Source organism: Antechinus flavipes, chromosome 4 (genome assembly GCF_016432865.1).
Source record: "Antechinus flavipes isolate AdamAnt ecotype Samford, QLD, Australia chromosome 4, AdamAnt_v2, whole genome shotgun sequence".
NCBI classification, from domain to species: Eukaryota; Metazoa; Chordata; class Mammalia; order Dasyuromorphia; family Dasyuridae; genus Antechinus; species Antechinus flavipes.
Genome location: NC_067401.1, coordinates 384,461,951 through 384,481,926, shown reverse-complemented (window position 1 = coordinate 384,481,926; position 19,976 = coordinate 384,461,951). Strand labels below are relative to the sequence as shown.

Here is a 19,976-nt window from a genome sequence, read left to right as displayed (position 1 = left end):
ATTGCTCCCACAGTCAGGGAAATCACACGCCTAAAAATCTTCCTATTTTTTTATCATACCACTCTTTCTGATGTCCAGGCCTGATAAGCCTTTGTTCCCCCACTAGATTATAAATTCTGCAAAGGCAGGTGTCCTATTTTATCCAGACTTTATCTAGATAGATCGACCTTCTCTGTCTTCCCCAATGCCTAAGGACTATGCTCTGATTAGCACAGATGCTTAACAAATACTTGAATGAATGATTGCTAAATGAATTACCCTTGCCCTTTCCCAGCACAGAGTTGGAGACACACCATATGTACAAACCATGAGTTTTATTTCCTGTTTTGGTTTTATACAAACTTATATTTATACAAATGCAGTTCCCCTTAGGAGCTGAGACTGCTCTAGTAATCGCTACATCTAAAAAGAATGTCTGCTGAAAGAAGGAAGCAAATGATCACCCGTTCCAGGGAGGCAGGATCTTCCCCCTTGCTGGGTAAGAAAGATGCTATGGGGCTGCTACAGCTTCTTGGAGTTCTCTCAACTTCAAATCATCTCCTAAGGTCACTTTGATATCAAATAAAGACACCAACATCACAGGTTTCCTTGTTAGGTTTATTGTCTAAATCTAGCAAGATTAAATTGTCCCCAGAATGTGCATAAGTAGATATAGTTCTCTCCTGTGGAGTTTTCTTGGTTACAAGAGTGACCAGGTGGAAGGTGTTACAGAAAGACAAGGGAATCGATTCCATCTCAACCAATCGTCATTCTTTCCTCCCTCCCCCAACCCCTTCTCTCATTAAGAGCAGGATTCTGCCTAACCCCTGGGCAAGGAGAGTCCATTATAATGGGAATATAGAGTGACCTTTGCAACAGGTCAGTCCCAGACATAAGACATGGATGGAGGCAATTATTGACTGGGGCAATCCTAGGCTATTTTCCCTGCATGGGTAACATCATTGGGATTTCCTTCAGATCATAGCTCTGAGATGGGAGTGGGTGGAGGCAAATTGGGAACTAAGTCTCCCATCTCACTTGCTAGGAGATAAAGTTCATGCTACGCTGGTTAAGTAAAGAAGCAAGCACCAAAGCATCTCTTGAGGTGCAAAATCAAGTTCTAAACTCCTACTGAGAATCATGTGCCATTCCATCCTATGGGTAAAGAGGCTTGACACAAGATTACAGAGACCTCCTGATTGTCCATGCCCTCCCCACAAAATTGTTCCTTGTCTGCTTATCTCATGGCAAGAAAGCAACTAGGAATGTTGCTTTGCCTTATTTCAGTAGAGAAAATACATTTCAGTGGATGGATTGAGTCTGAATTCTCTTGGCAAGGCTGAATGGCTACATCATCTGTTGGAATCTTTCTTGGCACACGACCTTGTTTGGCAGCCTGGATGCCAGGCTGAGGGTACTAATCCCAAGAGTGGTCTAAAGGACAGTCCCCCAGGAGAGGGAAGGAACACAGTTGGAGATGCTTTACAGATACATGGGAATGGGGGAAGGATTGGATCAAACCAAAACAGAAGATCCAAAATGTTTTCAATTCTCCATGCTACAGGGGGAGCAGTTAGCATCAGAAATCCCCAAATCATTTTTGTTTGGCTTTGGAAGACATCACATCATGGTGCAGCAGTAGATGTTCTTTCCTGGTTCTTTTTAGCTTTCGCTGACCTGAGTCTGAATTTCCAGGCTGGGTGAGAATCAGCTGAGACTTACAAATTCATCTGCACTCAAGAAATTCACCAAAATATCAAGTTCTCTGAAGACCTTTAAGAGAAAAATCTCATACCAAATAGAGACTTCTTTAACATCTTTTTAAATGAGGTTCTTGCTTTTTCTGGATTGGGAAATATTCAGCAATCCATAAACAGGGAGAGCTTTATTTCTGTTGAAGGGGTGGTGGTGGTACTGAGACTTCTCTATTCCTAATCACCCCATGAACTGGCAACTACATCAACTTGGACATTCTACAATTTGAAAATAGATTTGCCTTTAACAAAAGCAGAAAATAGATCTATCTTAAAAGTCCTTTCCCCCCTACTTTTGAATAAAAAGGGGACTAGAAGATGGGGTGGAGAGGTCCACTTGGGGGCCATGACCTGAAACAGTATAGAGGGTAAGGGAAAGAGAAAAATAGTTAAGGTCAGGAGCTCCAGAAACGGATAAGACATCCAAACAAATATATATTATTTATAATATGTATAATTTCCATAAAACATATATTAAGGCATGTAGAGAAACATAAAGAGCCAGCTTTATGAAATAATAGGTGAGAAAGAGATGGGGGAGGCGCAGACGTTATTTCCTAGTATTTTACATGTATTTCTTTTGAAAATTACTTTTTTAAAAAAGGGAGTGGGGGAGAGGAGACAGAGATAAACTCCAGGAAGGAGTGATAGTCCCCAGAAATCCATTCAAAGTGGGGGGAGAGGGGTTTCTGATTCACAGAGTTAAATGGGGCAAGAGGAGCAAGATTCTAAAGAGAAAGATCACTGGATACCCTTCTTTCTCCACATGTACCCTCATTCCCAAACAGGAAGGACAAACCAGGGATGTTTCAATTAGGCTTAGAACAGTATGCAGAGGTGAGATCAAAATACATGATGAAAATTGATACTAGCTGTCATTGTCTTTGAGCAATGAGGTGTATGTGTATAGGAGAGTCCTTTAGGAGGCAGTGACTTATTTGGGAAATGTATTCGGGTGTAGCAACTATTCTAGCCAGTAAGAAGGGGAAGGAATTGGACAAGGGCAAGGGGATGCTAAACAGTTGCTGTTTGCAGTTCTCCTTAGGTTTGAACTAGGTTATTGGGGTAGATGGGAATGCTCTATATCAGTGACCCTAAGGCTAGTAATTATGGCAAAAAGATGACATCCAGAGACCAGACTTACTCTTTTCTAGCTGCATCTATCTTATATTATTGAATAGGAAAGGATAAGATGACCTGCTCATCTCTACATGTCCTCCTCCTCTGTATTGGAAGTGCCAGAAAAGTCGACATATTCTGTGGTGTCTGAAACCTGGCCCTGATTGGGAATTCTCTGCAAGAATGGGAGTATGGATTAAGTGATGGATTGAGCCTTTGGATTCTGGAATCTGTCTGCAGGAAACTAAGGGATTGGGACCAGGGAACTGTCACTAAACTGGCTAAGTAAAGTTTTCCCCATTTCACCTTGGCCAGCTGCCACCTCTCCCCCCACCATCCCTACACTTGGGACATCCATCTATCCAGAGCCTCTTCCCAGGTTCTCATCAATGACCTCCCAATTTGAATCAAAGGTGTGAGACTGAAGCAGCACCTGCCCAAGCAGGTCTTCCTCAGGCTAGCTTGGGGGCAAGGGGTGCCCAGGAAGAGGGCTCTTGGAGTGATAAAGTTCTCAGAAACGCCAGTATTGCTTCCATACTGAGTGGTAACTTCACTCGGAGAAAACAATTTTGAGCTTCTTTTTCAGTTCTTTCTCCCTCCCCCCCAGCTTGCAAATGAATGTGGGAGAAGGCTCCCCAATCACTTTCCTCTGCTTCCCCATCCCTTCACCTTCTTCGACTTGTTCTTAGACACTACACAGACCCGCTGGTTCTCTAACCACTAACCCCACCACCTGTACCACCACCACTGAGCCCTGTGACTGACATTCACATCCTTGCATCCTTCTCTTGACCCATTACACTTGTCTTTGGCACAGTCAGGATGACCAGTCCCTCTTCTGTCCCCAGAGGGCGTCCGTGAGCCGAGATTGGTTAAAGCTGAGGGTTTAAATTGAGAGCTAATTGGGGAGAATAATAAAGGGAGACTGGGGGTTCTTCCCTTGATGTCAAGGTTATAGGCTAAGCAGGACTTTTCTGGGGTTGGGGAAGGAATAGGTCCATTCTTCCACCTCCTGGCCCATGTGCTCCCCTCCACAGCGGGTTTTGATGTACACTTTCACCAGCTATAGGAGCTCCTTTTCATTCAGTGCCAGGTGGTGTGCTGCACCCCATGCCAGTCCTTAGCCCTGGTTCGGTGACCCTCACAGAGCAGAGCAACAGGACCATCTCTTCAGAATGGGGCCATGATCCAAGAGGCCATGAGGGTGCATGTATTCTTGAGGTATCTGTGCTCTTCTCAGCAGCCAAAACCACCCCAGGCCGGCTCCCCACGGCGGTCCTGTGGGTGGGGAGCATGGTGGAGGTGAGATAGACCCCAAGTGTGGCGGAGGACGACTTCAGAAGGTGGCTCTGTGGAACTTCACAGCATTGACCTCAGCCAGGGCTTGCACTAGAGAGAGAGGGAGAGGGACAAAATGAGACAGTCGTGGCATGGATCAGTGGCTATCCTGAATCCACCCTTGGCCTTGGGTCCCTTCAGAATAGCCTTCTCCAAAGAACATAAGACTTCTCTAGGGAGTGAGTCTGCTGGGAGATGGGAGATGTGCTTCTAAGATGTCTTGGCAATAAAGACCCCCCACCCCACCCCCAGCAGATGAATAAAAATAGTGATCTGTCCATTCCCCTCACACTAAGGGCTAATAATGCAGTAGACCAATGACCCTTAGCTAAAGACGCCCAGTGAGGTTCATCTCTAATGGGGCTTGTGGCCCGGGAGTGTCTTTTGCGATCTGTGCACGGGCGGATAGTGCATTCTAGGCTAAGTTCACTTCCTCCATCGGACCCGAGACCCAGGCCCAGGCCCAGCCACTGCATGGTAGCTTGGTAAGCTCAAGCAGATGGATGGACCAGAGCAGAGCAGCATGAGAAGGGGGAAGGGAAGGAAGCAATGTCTACATGGAGGAGAGGAGACGGCTCTGGAGGTGGGGCAGGGACACTCTCGGGGACGGATCAAATACAGTAGAAAAGATGCTTACGTCACATAGAATAGCTGCTGTCGGTTCCCCGCGGGGGATCAGACGAGAGGGGGTTGGCTGGTGGAGTCGGGGAAGCAGGGGAGGTGGGAGGGCTTGGGGTGGCACATTGAGCTGGAAACAGAAATGAACAGGCTTGTGAATGGCAGGGAGATTGGGGGTGGGCAGGGTAACTGAGGGCGCCAGGAACAAGATCCCTTCCCAGAGGGGAAGAGAATGAGGGGCTCGAGGCAAGCAGGGAAGGCGAAGCTTGCGGCTGGCGAGCCAGCCCAAGCACAGGCGAAGCCCCCCGCACTCCCGGCGGAGCACGGGAGGGCGTGGCTGGCGTTACTGGGTGATGGCGGGAGCCAATGAGGGCCTGGGAGGCAGGAGACCTGATGTCCAATATCCCAGCTGCCGCGGCAGCTTTCCGGGTGACTTTAGCTAGGTCGTCCGCTCTGCGCGCCATCATTCACTCATCTGTGAAATGAGGATGGGCAGGCACGGAAAGGTTGTGATCCAGATGAATGGAGGGAATATCCCTCCCCCCACTAATGGGATCACAGCTCCATCGGACTAATGGAGCAAAATGGGGAGCTCCGCATCCCCTGCCCGCAGGGCTATTCCAGGGATACAATGAGGTAGATAATCTCTGCAGGCGCTTTTAAATGACACATTTTGCAAATGAAAAGTCAAAATAATAATATTTGCAATTATGTCATATTTGCAATTATATTATTTTTCAAAATATGTGAAAATTCACTAATTAGAACCTTTTCTTCTCCCTCAACCCCAAGATGAGGGCCTAATAAAAGTCAACCTAAATTAATGGAAAAAATGAATTAAGACTGTTATGTTAAAAATTATTTTCAAGAATATTGCCGATTTTCACTAAGCTTAAAAAAAAAAAAAAAAAAAAAAAACCAATGCACCTCTAGCAGAGGCACAATGGGTAGCTGCTTGAATGAACTTTCCCAGAGATTAAAGACTCCAAATTATGTTTTTATCTACATTCTGTATCTCACTAAGCTTATTAACACTCAAAATTTGTAGAATGTGATTTGTGCTTATATGCTATTAATTTGCATATTAAAAACCAGGCATTCTTTAAACAGGACCCATGACTTTTAAGGGTCTCTTTCCAACTTTGGCAATTTAATAGTTTAAAGCAAATTTGTAAATATTTCCCTTTTATTCTAGTATAAGCGATCAATGAATCTATTTCTGCCTCTTTTCAGGACCTGTGTGCACACACAGCACAACCTTCTCCCTGAGTGAAGTTCAAATTAGTGAGGTTTCACTGCATCATTATTTGGCTAGCACAGTGAAAAAGGGAAAGCAGGATGGGGTGGAATTTGAAGCACTTTCCAGGCCCTTATTTTAACCTCAAGGGACCAGGAAGAAGCTAGGAACAAGTCTCCCTGCTTCACAAAGGCACAGAGAGAGTTAGGGTCTTTGCCAGGGTCACACAAGATATCAAGAAGCAGAATTCCAGGTCTCACCACCTTCCTCATTGGACCTCAGTGCCCCTTCCTGCTCTCTGCTCAGCAGTCAGGAAGGGCAACCTTAAGGAAGGAGGGGCTCCGATTTTGCTTTTATAACTGTTTTACAGGTGTAGCTATTATGAAATGCAATCACCATTTAGCATAGATGAGTTTTGGGAAATTCACCCATCTCCCGTATACATGGCACTGGATCCTCAAGCAACAATGCAAATATTCATCAAATGTACCCATGCAGTCACTCCTGTCCATTCTCACATCACACATATTCCCTATACTTACACCTACACTGTGCATTCACCTAAGTGTATCAACAGCTTATTCAACTCACCCTCATCCTAATAATTATGCCTCAATGTTTTCTTCCCTTCCTCTCCCACCCACAGCCCCTCTTCCCCTTGAAATTAATTCATGTTGCTTTTTATAAATGTATTGAATGGGTCCATGAACAGCTGGGATTCTGGTCCAAGTATTACTTGGGACTCACTCTCTATTAGGGCAAAGTAATTCAAATTATTGGCTCACATCTCCCTAATTGTAAAGACATCTTTGGTAAATTCAGGATCATCTCGATGGAGAATGCAGCCAACAGAAGGCATTTTAATTATACTATTTATCCTTCAACAATGATTTAAAGACATCGAAGTAAATACTTTAAAATAATACAAGCCACATCCTCCCAGTAAAACCTGAGCTCCTGGAGGGATTGCTAACCTTTTGTTTTTAAATCCCTAGGACCTTACAAACAGTGGATGGTTGCTAAATATTTGCTGATTCGATTTGTCGTATTTAGAGGTCATTTATCCAATAACTTTGACTAGCTGGGGCACAAATGAGAACAAGAGAAGTAAGCTAGAAAGAGCCATGAGCAGCCAAAATTGATGCTAGGAAGTCCATGTTCTCAAGTTAACACCCTTTATTCGGGGACTGATTCGGGCCTTCTAAGCAATAGTGATTCAATAAACACTCACTGAGCTGGATCAAGTTTACTGACAGATAAGCTCCTCCATCAGAGCCTTGTCCATTCTTACACACATAACTCCAAAAAAGTCTGTTGTGGTGTCAGGGATAAAGCAACTAAATCGGACTCGTAAAATTTAGGAGGAAGATGAGTAAAAATGGGCTGTGAAGGGAGGAATGCTGAGTAGCAAAAAGTCACAGCTCACAACTGAATGAAAAAAAAAAAAAAAACCTAAAAGCAGGAAGAGGAATTTATAACGTGGCAATAAAAACATTTTTCCCCAGGGGCCTTTGGGGCAAACATCCCTATCTCAAGGATTCATCAAGTCATCATCATGAAATAATGAGCCTGAGTTAAGCAAGGCCTGCCAGTATACTCTGTTTAAGAGGCGGTTAAGGTCGTATATAAAAAAGTCCTGATCATGTCACCACCTCGGTCTGATCTCAATTTCTTCAGCTGTAAAATGGAGATCCTTACGGCACCTGCCTCCCCAATAAGGGGTTTGTAAAGTGCTTAGCGCAGTGCTTGGAACACAGAAGGCGCTTCACAAATGGTCATTTCTTTCCCTTCTTCCCCCAGACAGGCGAGGATATTTGTCTCCACCGCCTAGCACAGCGCCTGGCTTCTAGTAAGTTCCCAATAAACGTTTGCTGATTGATTGATTGGAAGGATGTGCTTTGGTCACCCGGGAAAGGGGCTTAAGTGGAACCACTGCTTCTCTGCTGCTGCTGCTGCTGGGTAAATGAGGTCCCCCTGCACATCTCCCCAGTCACACACACAGAACACAACACGCGAGGCTCACGGGACCGCAGGATTCTGACAGATAAAGGCAGAGGGGCCCACAGAAGGAAAATAACTTGGCCCCCAGACTACAGTCAATGAGCGGAAGGGCAAAGATTCAAACCCACCACTTCTGATACCCACTGGGGCTCTCTTTCCTCCGACACGCCCACGTATACACTCACATGCATGTCCCAAACTGCACGCATGTGCCCCCCCTTCCACCACGCGGTGTACGGGGCTCCCCAGGGAACAGCTCCCGCTGCACCCCTGCTGCAACCGCTGGGGGCTCTGGGCCCTAGAACCCGGAGCAGCCGGCACAGCGAGCTGGGCCTGAGGTTTGGCAATACCCGAGTCATTCTTTAAATAGTTGGGGTTTGGGCAGAGCCCAGGTGGCCGTTTGCTCCGGGTGCACGAGCTGAAACCTAAGCCCGAGTGTGGAGAGAAGGAATCGGATAGGTCTGTTCAGGTTTTGTTTTCATGGAACCTCTGGCTGGAGGCCTGTGGCAGAGAAAGCCAGGGCCCTGGGGCCAGGCTAGGGAAGGGTTTTTCAGTAAAAGGTTTTGTTTTTATTCCTTTTGAAACAGGAAGTTGCCTTTTGCCCAGAGCACAGAATTTGACCTTTAGAGGTTCAAGTTCAGTTTGTGAAGGAAATGTTGGCAAGTCCTGCAGGAGCCTCTATGCCCAAACCAGTTCTACACAGTCTCATGCCCTGTATTCCTGATGCTGGAACTGCCTTGTCCCCACCTCATGCCGCCCTCCCGTTCCCCAGTTCTAATCCCATCCATCCCTTTGCCTCCCAGATATGTCCGGAGTCAGTGGACAATGACCCTCAGCGCAGATGATTCAAAAGTGAGAACCAGAAGGCCTGAGTTCAAATCCTGGCTTTGACATGAAGTGTGTGCCCTGGGCCATGGAGCAGAAGCTCTGGATCTTCGTTTTCTCATCTACAACATGGGAAGAACGTTATTTATGCTACCTAGCTGCTGTATATTATTGTTGGGAAGAAAGCTCCTTAAAGCACGGTATTAATGAGCTACTATTATTATTCTATGGCTGCAGTCTCCATCTTCCCAGAGCTAAAATTCCTCTTGCCTTTGAGAAGAACCATGTTTGTGATTATTAAGCATAAGGATGAATAGTACTTATTTCTAACTATACATAATGGTGGCACTCCTTTCCTATGGAATATTGCGCTTCTTCTGGGGCCAAATAGCCAACATCTCCTGGGAAGTGCCCCAGGCAAAACATTTTAGATTCCATGGGATGACCACGGATACACATATAAAACCATCAAGTCCTATTGTCACAGGCTGTGTCTAGCCCTGTTTTCCTAAGGGGGAACTGGCTTCTCTCATCTCTCTCAAAAAGGTCCCCAAGGCCAGGAAAAATCTAGTGTCCCCGGTCTCTAGTGTAATCTAATCTAGCTTTCCTTATTTCTAGGTTCAAATCACCACGATCAGCTGATCGACTCAGGGGACCACCCTTCCTTCCCCTTCTTTCATTAGAGTACTTAAAACTTTCCACACTTACCTGCCTTACCCACCTCAGCTCTTGCTACTATGTTTTCCCCATCTGCAGTTAAATAAGTCTTTTAAATCCCTTCAGTGAACCGCCTTCCTTCCTTTAATAAGAATTATTAAATCAACTTCCATTCATTAAAGTTTTGCCCACCCCCTAGACCTTCCTCGACAGAATTGCCGCCATTCACAGCTAAATTCAATCACAGCCTGCTCATCTGCCTCTACTCCTTGTGTCTGCATCCAATCAACTTCCAATTATCCATATTCTTCCTGGAAAACAGGAAATTTTTAAGCTCGTGCCAATAGGTCTGGGCTGGGAGACAAGCCTGCGCGGCTTTGCTCTCCCTCCTTAGATAACATTGCCATGTTCTCTGTTTACTCTTGCCGCTTGCCTGTTGCCTGCTGCCCAGCCGAAGCTGGAAGGGAAAGGCTGGACATTCCCTTCCCACACTGGGGATCAGCTCTCAGGAGCAGCCTTTTAAACTCAGCCAGTGAATTACTTCCCTTGACTCGGGATTGAAAGTTGAAAGCTAAGAGGGATTGCTAAGAGATGGCGGTGTTCGTGTCCAGTAAGAAGGAAGGAAGGGGGGCAGTTCTGGAGTCCTGTGAATTCCTAGATCAGACACTCCCATCGTGAAATGCACAAAGTAAAATCTATCCCCCCAACAAATGAAAACCTTTGATTATTTTTGGATTGGGGGGATTATCTGTGCTTGGGTTCTCCCACTTATGCCTTCTATGTGAAAGGAGATCTCAACTGGCAAACCCACCAACGATACTGTCTGGTTTTGTTTTGGTCCTTCCAGTCTCATCCAACTGACCCTTTGGGGGAGTTTTCTTGGCACTTGGAAGTGGTTTGCCATTTCCTTCTGTAGCTCATTTTGCAGATGAGGAAACTGAGGCAAGCAGGGTGAGGCTATTTGCCCAGGGTCACACAGCAACTGGATCTGAACTCAGGCCTTCTTAACTCTGGGCTGCCTAGCTCTCTAGAGTTATAACTTGAATGTTTGCATCTGAGGCAAGTACCAAAAACCAGGCTTGGGACACAAATTGTTCCCTTTGTCGGGTTTTTCTTGGAGGAGGTGAGGAGAGGGAGAATCTAGACACTAGCTCATGGGGAAAAGGTCACTCACTGCTGGAGAGATTGCTGCCATAATGTAGCAACAAAGGGGCTGATGGAGGGGCTCATTCCATCCCGCCACTGAGTAGTTTCCTATTTTAAATATTTATTCTTGCTCACCAGCTGCTAAGGCCCTGAAGTGTCGTCCCTTCTAAATGTGGGTCTTTGGGCAGTGACTCCTGTCTGGCTGGGGCTCTCTCTGCATCATCCTTTTGTGGGTATGAGCTCCCTGACAGTAAAAACTGTGTCTCTTCCAGGAGGCTTAAGAGTTTCCCAAGGGCAGAGAATATATTTCTTCTTCCGTTAAACTGGATGTTCCCTGAAGGCAGGGCCAAGCCTCCTCCTCCCTGCCTACCATGGAGACTCAACCTCTCGTGGGGAGCCCAAGCTGGGGGGCTGGCGAAGGGCTGGCAGATCATTGGAGCCGATGGCGGGAGACACAGAACCAGAGCACAGAAGCCAGTTCCTGCCAATGTTACCGCCGAGCCCGCCGGTCTGACTGTCCCTCATCCGGACCCCAAGGGACCTCCACCAACCCTTGGGGAGGGAGCTAGGGAATTGGTCACCTCCATGGAAACTGGTGAGGGTGAGAAGGAAGCCCCTCTTCTTTATAGCTCGGTGGTAGAATCCTACCCTGGAGGGCCGGCAGAGGTGGACAAATCCTTGTAATTCACCCTAAACTCCTGGCCATTCCTCTGTGGCCAGGCCCAGCCCCCAGCCCCGGGCCAGACCGGGCAGCCAATCTCACTGGCAGAGCAGGCCCCCCCTCTCACCAGACAGCATGCGGCCCCTTCGGGAAGCCTCAGTCGCCAGGGTGCAGGAGATTTCAATCCTCTTCTCCTGCTCCTGAAGCTGGCTCTCGGGGTCCTGTGGCACGTCCACCGAGTCGCCCTCGCCCACGGGCACCACGTTCTGCATACTGGGGAAGCACAGACACACACCCACGGAGGGCCAGGGTGATGCAGGGGCCCCTCAGGGAGCTGTGTCTTTAGGCTAGCTTCTACGTGTTTTAACCCAGGATTTACACTATTTTTTAAACACTGTTTTGATAACTATGTCCCGATATAATTAGTCTCCCCTGCCATTCTAAGTATCTCATGCTCTGCACTTCAAACTATGGTCTTGAGAAGGGTCCGCAGGCTCCAGCACGCTGCTAAAGGGGCCCGAGACACCAAGAAGGTCAAGATCCCCGGGGACAGAGGGAACTGGTAAGTGCGCTTCCCACAGTTACAATCAATCAAACAGCAAACCTTTACTCGCACCGACTATGTCCCAGGCACTGTGCTGGGTGCTAGGACAGATGCCCGAGACTGAAGCAGACCTTGTCTTGGGGGAGTTTCCATTCTACGGGAGGTGAGCTCTCTCTAAAGGTATATGCTGATGGGGAAATAGACTGTGTCCCCCAACATCATTATCTGAGTGAACCCTCAGGCTCAAATGAACAAGGGCTCTCTCAAGGAGAGCAAGGTCTCCCCCAGGGTGATGGATGGGCGGGTGAGAGGGGACATAAGCCAGGGTCTACGTTGGCTGTGGTGAAGGATGATTTTGGGCAGACAGCCCAGCCCACGGGGGAATCCGGAGGTCCCCGTTAGTACCAGCCAACACAAGTCGCAGCTTTCTCTTTCCCCAGCCCCAAAGCTGGAAGTGTGTGTAGCTGATGGCCCTCAGTGAGAACCAGAAGATGCTAGGGACAAGTGGACCTGAAAGCACCTGGAGTCCCCTGAGTTCTGACAGCAAGAGTACAGGTGAAGTCACCTCCTCCCACCCCCATGGCGAGTCACCTGGATTTGGCAATGAGAGTTTTGATCCTTTCCACTTTTTTCTGCTTCTCTTTCAACTCTTCTGGACTCAGGGGTGTTTCTGGCTCCAGCTCAATGTACCGCTCAGGGATGAAGACTTTGTCGGGTGTGGAGAGCTACGGGCATGAGGATGCCGTGATTACAGGTTGCTCCCCGCCTGCGGCCCCCGAGTGGGGAGGCAGGGGTTGCTGCTTACCTCCTTGGTGATGTCCACGTCGTAGTGCTGGGGCTCCAGCTCCATCTTTCGAAGTCGGGCAATTTCTTCCTGAGGAGTCTCGTAGGTCTGCCCGCCAGGCTCCTCCGCCCGAAGCGCCGCCTCCAAGTTGGAGATATCCACCTCGTGGATACTGCGGTGACGGCGCACCTAGGAGCCAGCAAAGCCGTGGCCACTGGGAGCCGGTGGCCCCCTGCCCCGACCCTCCCCTGTCAGCCACCAGCTGGCAGAGACATCTCCTCCTGGTTATTAAACTCCAGACTCCACTCTCTGCCTTCTTCCAATTTGGTCCCATCCCACCTAACCGCTTCCTCCCCACTACGCTCCGAATAGGCAGGTTGGCTGCTCATGGTCCCAAAAAGAGACCCTGCCCATGACTTTGGGCCAGTACTACAACGGACCTCAGTTCCTCGTCTGAAGGAGGGAGCTGAACTAAATGACCTCTGAGGTCTCTTCCAGCTCTGGAATTGGGTTTCTATAATTCCCTTCTGGCTCTGAAAGCTCCCTCATGTCCTTCCCTCTGGCTAGAATACAGTCTTCTCCTCTCCTGCCTATCTGAATCACATCCCTCCACATCATGGCCCAGCTCAAGTCCCATTTCCTCCAAGAAGCCTCCCTGATACCTCTGGCCAGCCCTTCTCCCCTACTAGCCCTAGGACTCCCCACATGATATTGTCCCCTAATTCTCCTTTGCCTCACAAAAACTCTAAATGTCTCCCATGAGTGTCCTGTCTTCCCAAATAGATTGCAAGCTCCTTGAGGCAGGAACCATATTTTATGTTTTCTTCTCTGTTCTTTCTCCTTAAAGCCCAGCGTGCTCTACATCTACAGGCCTCTCGCAAAGGCCTGTTGGATTGCATTGAATTCTGTTTAAAGGGACCCTTCTGGGCCCCCCAGAAAGGCCTCTCCCAGTCACCCCTTTGAGGAGCTTCCCACCCTTCTCCCAACAACGCCCACTGGCCGGGCCAGGGGGCAGGGGAGTCTCACGGCCCCTGTGCCCACGGGGTGGCTGGGGGAGTTTTACCACTTTGTAGGAGGGTCGGGCAGTGGGGTCAGGGGATGGGCCAGCTGGGAGTTGTAGGCTCCGACGCTTCTCCTTCATGGAGGTGCTCTGATGCCGCCTCATGCGGTCGATCTGCTCCTCCACACTCATCTTGGCCTTCACCTCGTTGGGAAACACTGCACTCTTGGGACGCTCCTGCTGGGAGGGGGTGGGTGGGCGTGTGTGTGCGTGGAGGGGAGTGGGAGGTGCGGATGGTTCCCTTAGTTCCCTCACCCACCCCTGGCCATTCCCAACTCCTGCTTTGGCCCAAAAGCCACCTCCTTCCGAGAGCCTTCCAGCACTGATCCCATCAACCTCCAGTTCCACTCCAATCCCTGCTCTATTCCGCATCCCTGGATACGTCTGCGTTATGTTCACCTGTACTTTGGGGACATTCTCTGTGAATTTTCCCACATCTTTTTAGAATGGCAGAGTTGGAAGAGACCCCAGAGGCCATCTAAACCAAAGCTTCTAAACTGGTGACCCCATGTGGGGTCCCGAAACTGAATGTGAGGGTCGTGAAATTATGATTTATTGTCAGTAAGTGTCTGACTTGTGTAGCTCTTTTATAATACTTAATTCTGGGCAAAAAATTCTGGGATGAAAAGGGAGCATAAGTAGAAAAAATTTAAGAAGCTCTGCTCTAGCCTATGGCAGGAGGAGCTTCCTTTAAATCCTCCCAGACAAAAGATCTGTCGAGCCTTCACTGGGAGAGCTCCTTTTACAGAGGGAAAGCCCTGATTTATCACATGTAGCTTTCCTGTCTGCCTCATCAGACTGGCAGCTCCCTGAGGGGAACAACTGAGTCCCTCTCGCTCCTGGCAAGCTGTGAGCTCCCCAAGGAAGGGGACAAAATCAAGAGGTGGGAATGTCAGAGAGACAGACTCAGACTGATAGAAGGAAGAATTTCCTAATCTAAGAGAGAGAGACAGAGGAAGAAAAAAAGACAGAGAGGAGAAAATGAGAGAGTGATGAAGGGAGGGAGGGAGGGAAGGAAGGAGAGAGGGAGAAAGGGAAGGAAGGAAGGAGAGAAGGAGAGAGACAGAGACAGAGAAAGAGGGAGAGGGAGGGAGAGGGAGAGGGAGAGAGAGACAGAGAGAGAAACAGAGAGACAGAGAGGCAGAGAGGAGAAAGTAAGAGAGAGAGTGAGGGAGGGAGGGAGAGAGGAAGAGAGAGACAGAGAGACAGAAAAAGAGGGAGAGGGAGAGAGACAGAGACAGAGACAGAGAGAGAGAGGCAGAGAGGAGAAAGTAAGAGAGAGAGTGAGGGAGGGAGGGAGAGAGGAAGAGAGAGACAGAGAGACAGAAAAAGAGGGAGAGGGAGAGAGACAGAGACAGAGACAGAGAGGCAGAGAGGAGAAAGTAAGAGAGAGAGTGAGGGAGGGAGGGAGAGAGGAAGAGAGAGACAGAGAGACAGAAAAAGAGGGAGAGGGAGGGAGAAAGAGAGGGAGAGGGAGAGAGACAGAGACAGAGAAAGAGGGAGAGGGAGAGAGACAGAGACAGAGACAGAGAGGCAGAGAGGAGAAAGTAAGAGAGAGAGTGAGGGAGGGAGGGAGAGAGGAAGAGAGAGACAGAGAGACAGAAAAAGAGGGAGAGGGAGGGAGAAAGAGAGGGAAAGGGAGAGGGAGAAGGAGAGGAAAGAGATACAATGGAGGAGAGGGAGGGAAAAAGAGAGAAAGAAAGAAAGAAAGAAAGAAAGAAAGGGTGGGAGAGAGGGAAAAGAAGGAAGAAGGAAAGAGAGAGACAGATGCAGAGACAGAGTAAGAGAGAGAGGGAAGAAGGGAGCGAGGGAGAGGGAGACAGAGAGAAACAGAGACAGAGAGAAACAGAGAGAGATAGAAGGAGAAAGATCACTTAACTTCTCTGACCTCAATTTCCTTATCTGTCAAATGGAAGGTTGGACTCAATGAACTCTACATTCCTGATCTTAAGGTTCTTGAGCTGTGCTCTCCTTGTCCTTCTTCCAGCCCTCTCCTCCTGCCAGGCCAGGTACTTACCCGGGAGAGGGACCCGTTGGAAAGCCCACTGGCACTCCTCCTCACCACCGTCGATGGTGCTACCTCCTCATCAGTGGGGGACTTTGTCCGAGGGGGCACGATGCCAACTAAGAGGAATTAGAAGGGAGAGGATTCAACAAAGAAAGGTGCTTGGCTGAGGGAGCTGGGGGAGAGCAGGATTTCCTGCAGACAGAGGGAACAGAGAGTCAAGGACATCCTCGGACCTTTTCACAGGACCAACGGTCAGACAAAAGACCATGATAAGTGGCGTGGAATTCTAATAGAAACAGCCACATGCTGACTTAGAAAACCACAAATTAACATTATCTGTGCTGTATTTTTATTTCTTTTGTAAACATTTCCTGATTACATTTTAATCTGCTGCTTCTGTAAATGATATAGTTTGACACCTCTGGGATAAGAGATGCTATATATAGGCTGCACCATATTACATATCATTCAAATCTGGGGCAGCTAGATGGCCCAGTGGATAGAGCATCAGCCCTGAAGCCAGGAGGACATGAGTTCAAATCCTGCCTCAGACATTTTCTAGCTGTGTGACCCTGGGCAAGTCACTTAACCCCAATTGCCTCAGGTAAAAAAAAAAAAAAAGATTTAAATCCATGAAGATTAACATCCAGGAATCTTGACTCCTAACTCCCTCTGATACAAAATGCTTCCTTGCCTTGGTGCAGGGGTAGAAGTCCAGGGAATGATGTAAATGGGATTTACCTTTATTGAGAGCTGCCTGTTTATCAGCCTCCAGTTCTTGTCTGGTGGGCATGAGACTGATGTCTCTGGGAGCCTCCAGGGGAGACGTCTGGTGAGGGTCCTTCTTGCTCTGCTCATAGCTTCCCTTTGGCTGGGGAGAGATGAGAGAAGAGTTAGGGGAGTTAGCGCCGACATAAAGGTCTTGCACTTCTTATTCAGTACCATTCTTCTCAGTATCTCCTTTAAAGCCCACTGAGCATACAGGGAAAGAAACAAGGACCACCAGCATATCTTGGGATATAATAGGGGACTCTGGCTTCTAGGGGACTTCTCGGTCAGCAGCAGGCCTGAAACCCAACCTGTCCGGTCACTCTGCACAGGGCTGACATTCTTATTTATGATGTTACAGGGAGAGCCTGGCTGAGGGGTACGGGACCCCAACATGTGAGGGAGGAACTTTCAGGATTCTGTCATGAACCTGAGTCAACAGGGGCCAATGGGGCATCCTTAACAGGATCCCAGGAGGGCAGAATCCTCTCAGGTTATGGACACACCAATGGGGCATCCTTAACAGGATCCCAGGAGGGCAGAATCCTCTCAGGTTATGGACACAGAGCTCCTTAAAGGACAATGGGGTTTCAGATTTAGAGCTAGGAAAGACCTTGGGCATTAGAGGCCCAGAGAGATTAAGTAATTTACCAAATGTCACACTGATAATATTTGGCAGAGCTGAAACTAGACTTTAGGTATCCTGACTTCAAGTATATTATACTGTATTATCTCTCCAAAACCACTTCATATCTTTGAAAATTGGAGAGGACAGAGAAGTTCCAGGCAAGAACTGAAAGCTAGAAAGGGTGGTAGAGAAAAAGATTATTTAAGTACTTATTGCCTGGAGAGAGAGACCAAGCAATTCTTCATTAGAAAGAATGGAAAAGAGACTGAGAGGAAAAGTATGGGAACTGAGGCAGTCTAGGAATGGGCTAAGAATGGGATGGTAGCACTAGGGAGGAGTTGTCCTTTCTCCAATGGCTGTCTACCAGCCAGTGGTACAATACCACCATCCTTGGGTGTCTTTGGGCTTCAAACTGAGGGCGAGGTAGGAGGAGATGCAGGAGAGAGCTCATGTTCCATCCTGTCCAGAGAGGACAAAGGGGAACAGGGACCTGAGTTCTCTGGCCTGTCTCTCTCCTCACCCTAGAGAGGGTTGTGCACAGATTCACCTGGGCAGGAAGCCCCCCCAAATTGGAGCTGTAGGACAGTTAGAATAAAAAGGGAGCAAAAAAGCAACTCCCTTTTCTATTGCCTTGTCCACCCTCACCCTGATTCCTTTCCCCGTTTGCACCCCCTTCCCTTTCCCCTGCAGAGAGTGGGTACCTGGCCCCTGGCTGTCTCGCCACTTCGGTGCCATGAGGGAGAGTTGGGGTGCGGCCAGAAGCGGCTTTCACTAGGGAGCGGAGGGACTGTTGGAGGAGACTCCAGGGGGACATACGCTTTGGGGAGGGGAGGCCGAGGAGGGCCGGGTTCCTGAGGCAGAGAGGAAGCCAGAGTGTTATGAGCAAGAACAGCCGCTGAGAAGAGGACAGAAGAGAGTGTTAGTGGAACCACGGAACTGTAGAATGTTAGCTCGAAAAGGAACCTTGTTCTTAGTGTGAACCATTCATATCTGACTCTTCGTGGCCCCTTTGGGGTTTTTGGCAAAGATACTGGAATGGTTTGCCATTTCCTTCTCCAGCTCATTTTGACAAATGAGGAAACTGAGGCAAACAGAGTTAAGTGTCTTGCCTAGGATCACACAGCTGGGAAATGTCTGAGGCTGGATTTGAATTCAGGGAGATTCATCTTTCTGACTCTAGGTCTGGTGCTCTTTCTGTTGTACCACTTAGCTGTCCCAAAAGGGACCTTAGATACCCACTTGTTCAACTAGTCAGGAAACTGAGGCGCATGGAAGTTAAAAGGATTTGCCCAAAGTAGCAGAGCTAGAATTAATGCCCAAGCCTCCTCCCAGGTCACTACTCACTCTCCACAACAAGCTTCTAACAAAAAAACCGGACCATGATCACTTTTGGCAAGTCCTGGAATACTAACAAAGCTAAAACTCCCCCTCTAGTAGTCACAGCTTTCTATCTGGTGCCGCTGTATCCCTCCAGGCTTTTCCCTCGTGACTTCTCCACAAAATAATATTTAGATAGTATTTTATGGTCTGCAAAGACTTTCATATAAAAGTATCGTTTCAGATCCTTAAATGACTCCAGGGGAGACAGGGATCCATCATGTTACTCAGAGTCTAAGTGACCTGGCCAGGTAAGCCACAGAGAGGTGTAAGGTAAGCCCGGCACTGTTCCGTGGGTGCCTCATCCTCATTGCCGTCTCTGAGCTGCTGAGCCCACGTGGAACACCTTCCCTTTGCTCCTTGGCCCTTCCAAATCCTGCCTGGCCATCTCCTCCACGAAACCTTCTACGACATCTCCTGTCCAGAGAGATCTCTCCCCTCGTCTCCCTCCCAAACATGCACATGCAGCCTTATACTTCTTTATGTCCCTCCTTATACTGTTCTCTAATTGCTTCTTGTGTTGTAATCTTCATCTTTCAATTGCCCCAAGAGTATTTTATTGCTTCGTAAGCCTCCAGTGACCAGCAGACGCCAAAGAAGGCAACTGAAGAATGTCAAAGCAGGCGAAGAAGGCACTGACTTATCACATCACGGTCTCCTAGACCCTCTCATGCTCAGAAGCTCTGGCCCCCAATACTGGTCAAGGTACCAAGGTACCAGCATGCTTTCCTTCTCAAGTTAGCACTCAGGAGTACCCCTGAGCTCAAAGCCATCAGGAAAGGGCTCTCCCTAGGAAGGGATCTGAGTGAGGGTGAAGAAAAAAGGTGAAGGGGAAATATAGAGGAAAGGACACAGTGGGATGCGGAGAGTGTGGCAAGGAGAGACAACTGGAAAGGAATAAGTCAGTGCTCTAGAGGAATTAGAATAGATGGGTAATTTATGCAGCCTGAAGATTTCCTCTTCTCCCTCCTCCTTCCCTCCCGAAATCTGGGATTCCATCCTTTTTTTTTCCTTACCTCATGAGGCCCAGGCTTAGTGGGAGACCCCTGGGAGCCAGAAACCATGGAGAACGGGCTCAGGGGGCTGGTGAGGCTGGCTGAGCTGAGGGGGCTTGCAGGGCTATTGGAACTGAAGGTGGCTGAAGGGCCGAGCCCTCCTTGGGAGAAGAGAAGAGGAGAAAGATAAGAGTTGGTGGGGCTGGTACAAAAAGGCTGGACATAGGGCCCAAAGCCGGTGCTTGGGATAGTTAAAGAGATAGGCTCGTCTGTCTCTTCTAACAAATAATTCAAGACTAGTGGAAAGGTCAATAGAGTGCATTAGGCTCACAGAGAGAACAGTGGTGTCCCAGGGATGACTTAAAAAAAAAAAAAAACTAAACTAGAGTTCCACTGGGATAGGGTACGAAAATAACCAGAGGGGAAAACGTAATACTTTTTTGCACTTTATCAAGGAGAAGGGGAATTATAACCAGG

General features: G+C 48.4%; 1 protein-coding gene across 2 annotated transcripts in view; it reads right to left on the bottom strand.

Annotated features, from left to right (window-relative positions):
* Positions 1–299: 299 nt before the first annotated feature.
* PLEKHA6 (pleckstrin homology domain containing A6) overlaps positions 300–19,976 on the bottom strand; it is a 195,816-nt gene continuing 176,139 nt past the window's right edge. For both annotated transcript variants that reach the window (XM_051998561.1, XM_051998562.1), the window contains 10 exons: positions 19,521–19,660; positions 17,829–17,978; positions 16,473–16,602; positions 15,741–15,847; positions 13,727–13,903; positions 12,685–12,852; positions 12,471–12,604; positions 11,463–11,608; positions 4,828–4,938; positions 300–4,241 (listed from right to left, as the gene is read on the bottom strand). In XM_051998561.1, coding sequence (XP_051854521.1) covers positions 4,829–4,938; positions 11,463–11,608; positions 12,471–12,604; positions 12,685–12,852; positions 13,727–13,903; positions 15,741–15,847; positions 16,473–16,602; positions 17,829–17,978; positions 19,521–19,660 — 1,262 coding nt within the window. In that variant the 3' untranslated portion in view covers positions 300–4,241; position 4,828. The remainder of the gene's footprint in view (positions 4,242–4,827; positions 4,939–11,462; positions 11,609–12,470; positions 12,605–12,684; positions 12,853–13,726; positions 13,904–15,740; positions 15,848–16,472; positions 16,603–17,828; positions 17,979–19,520; positions 19,661–19,976) is intronic.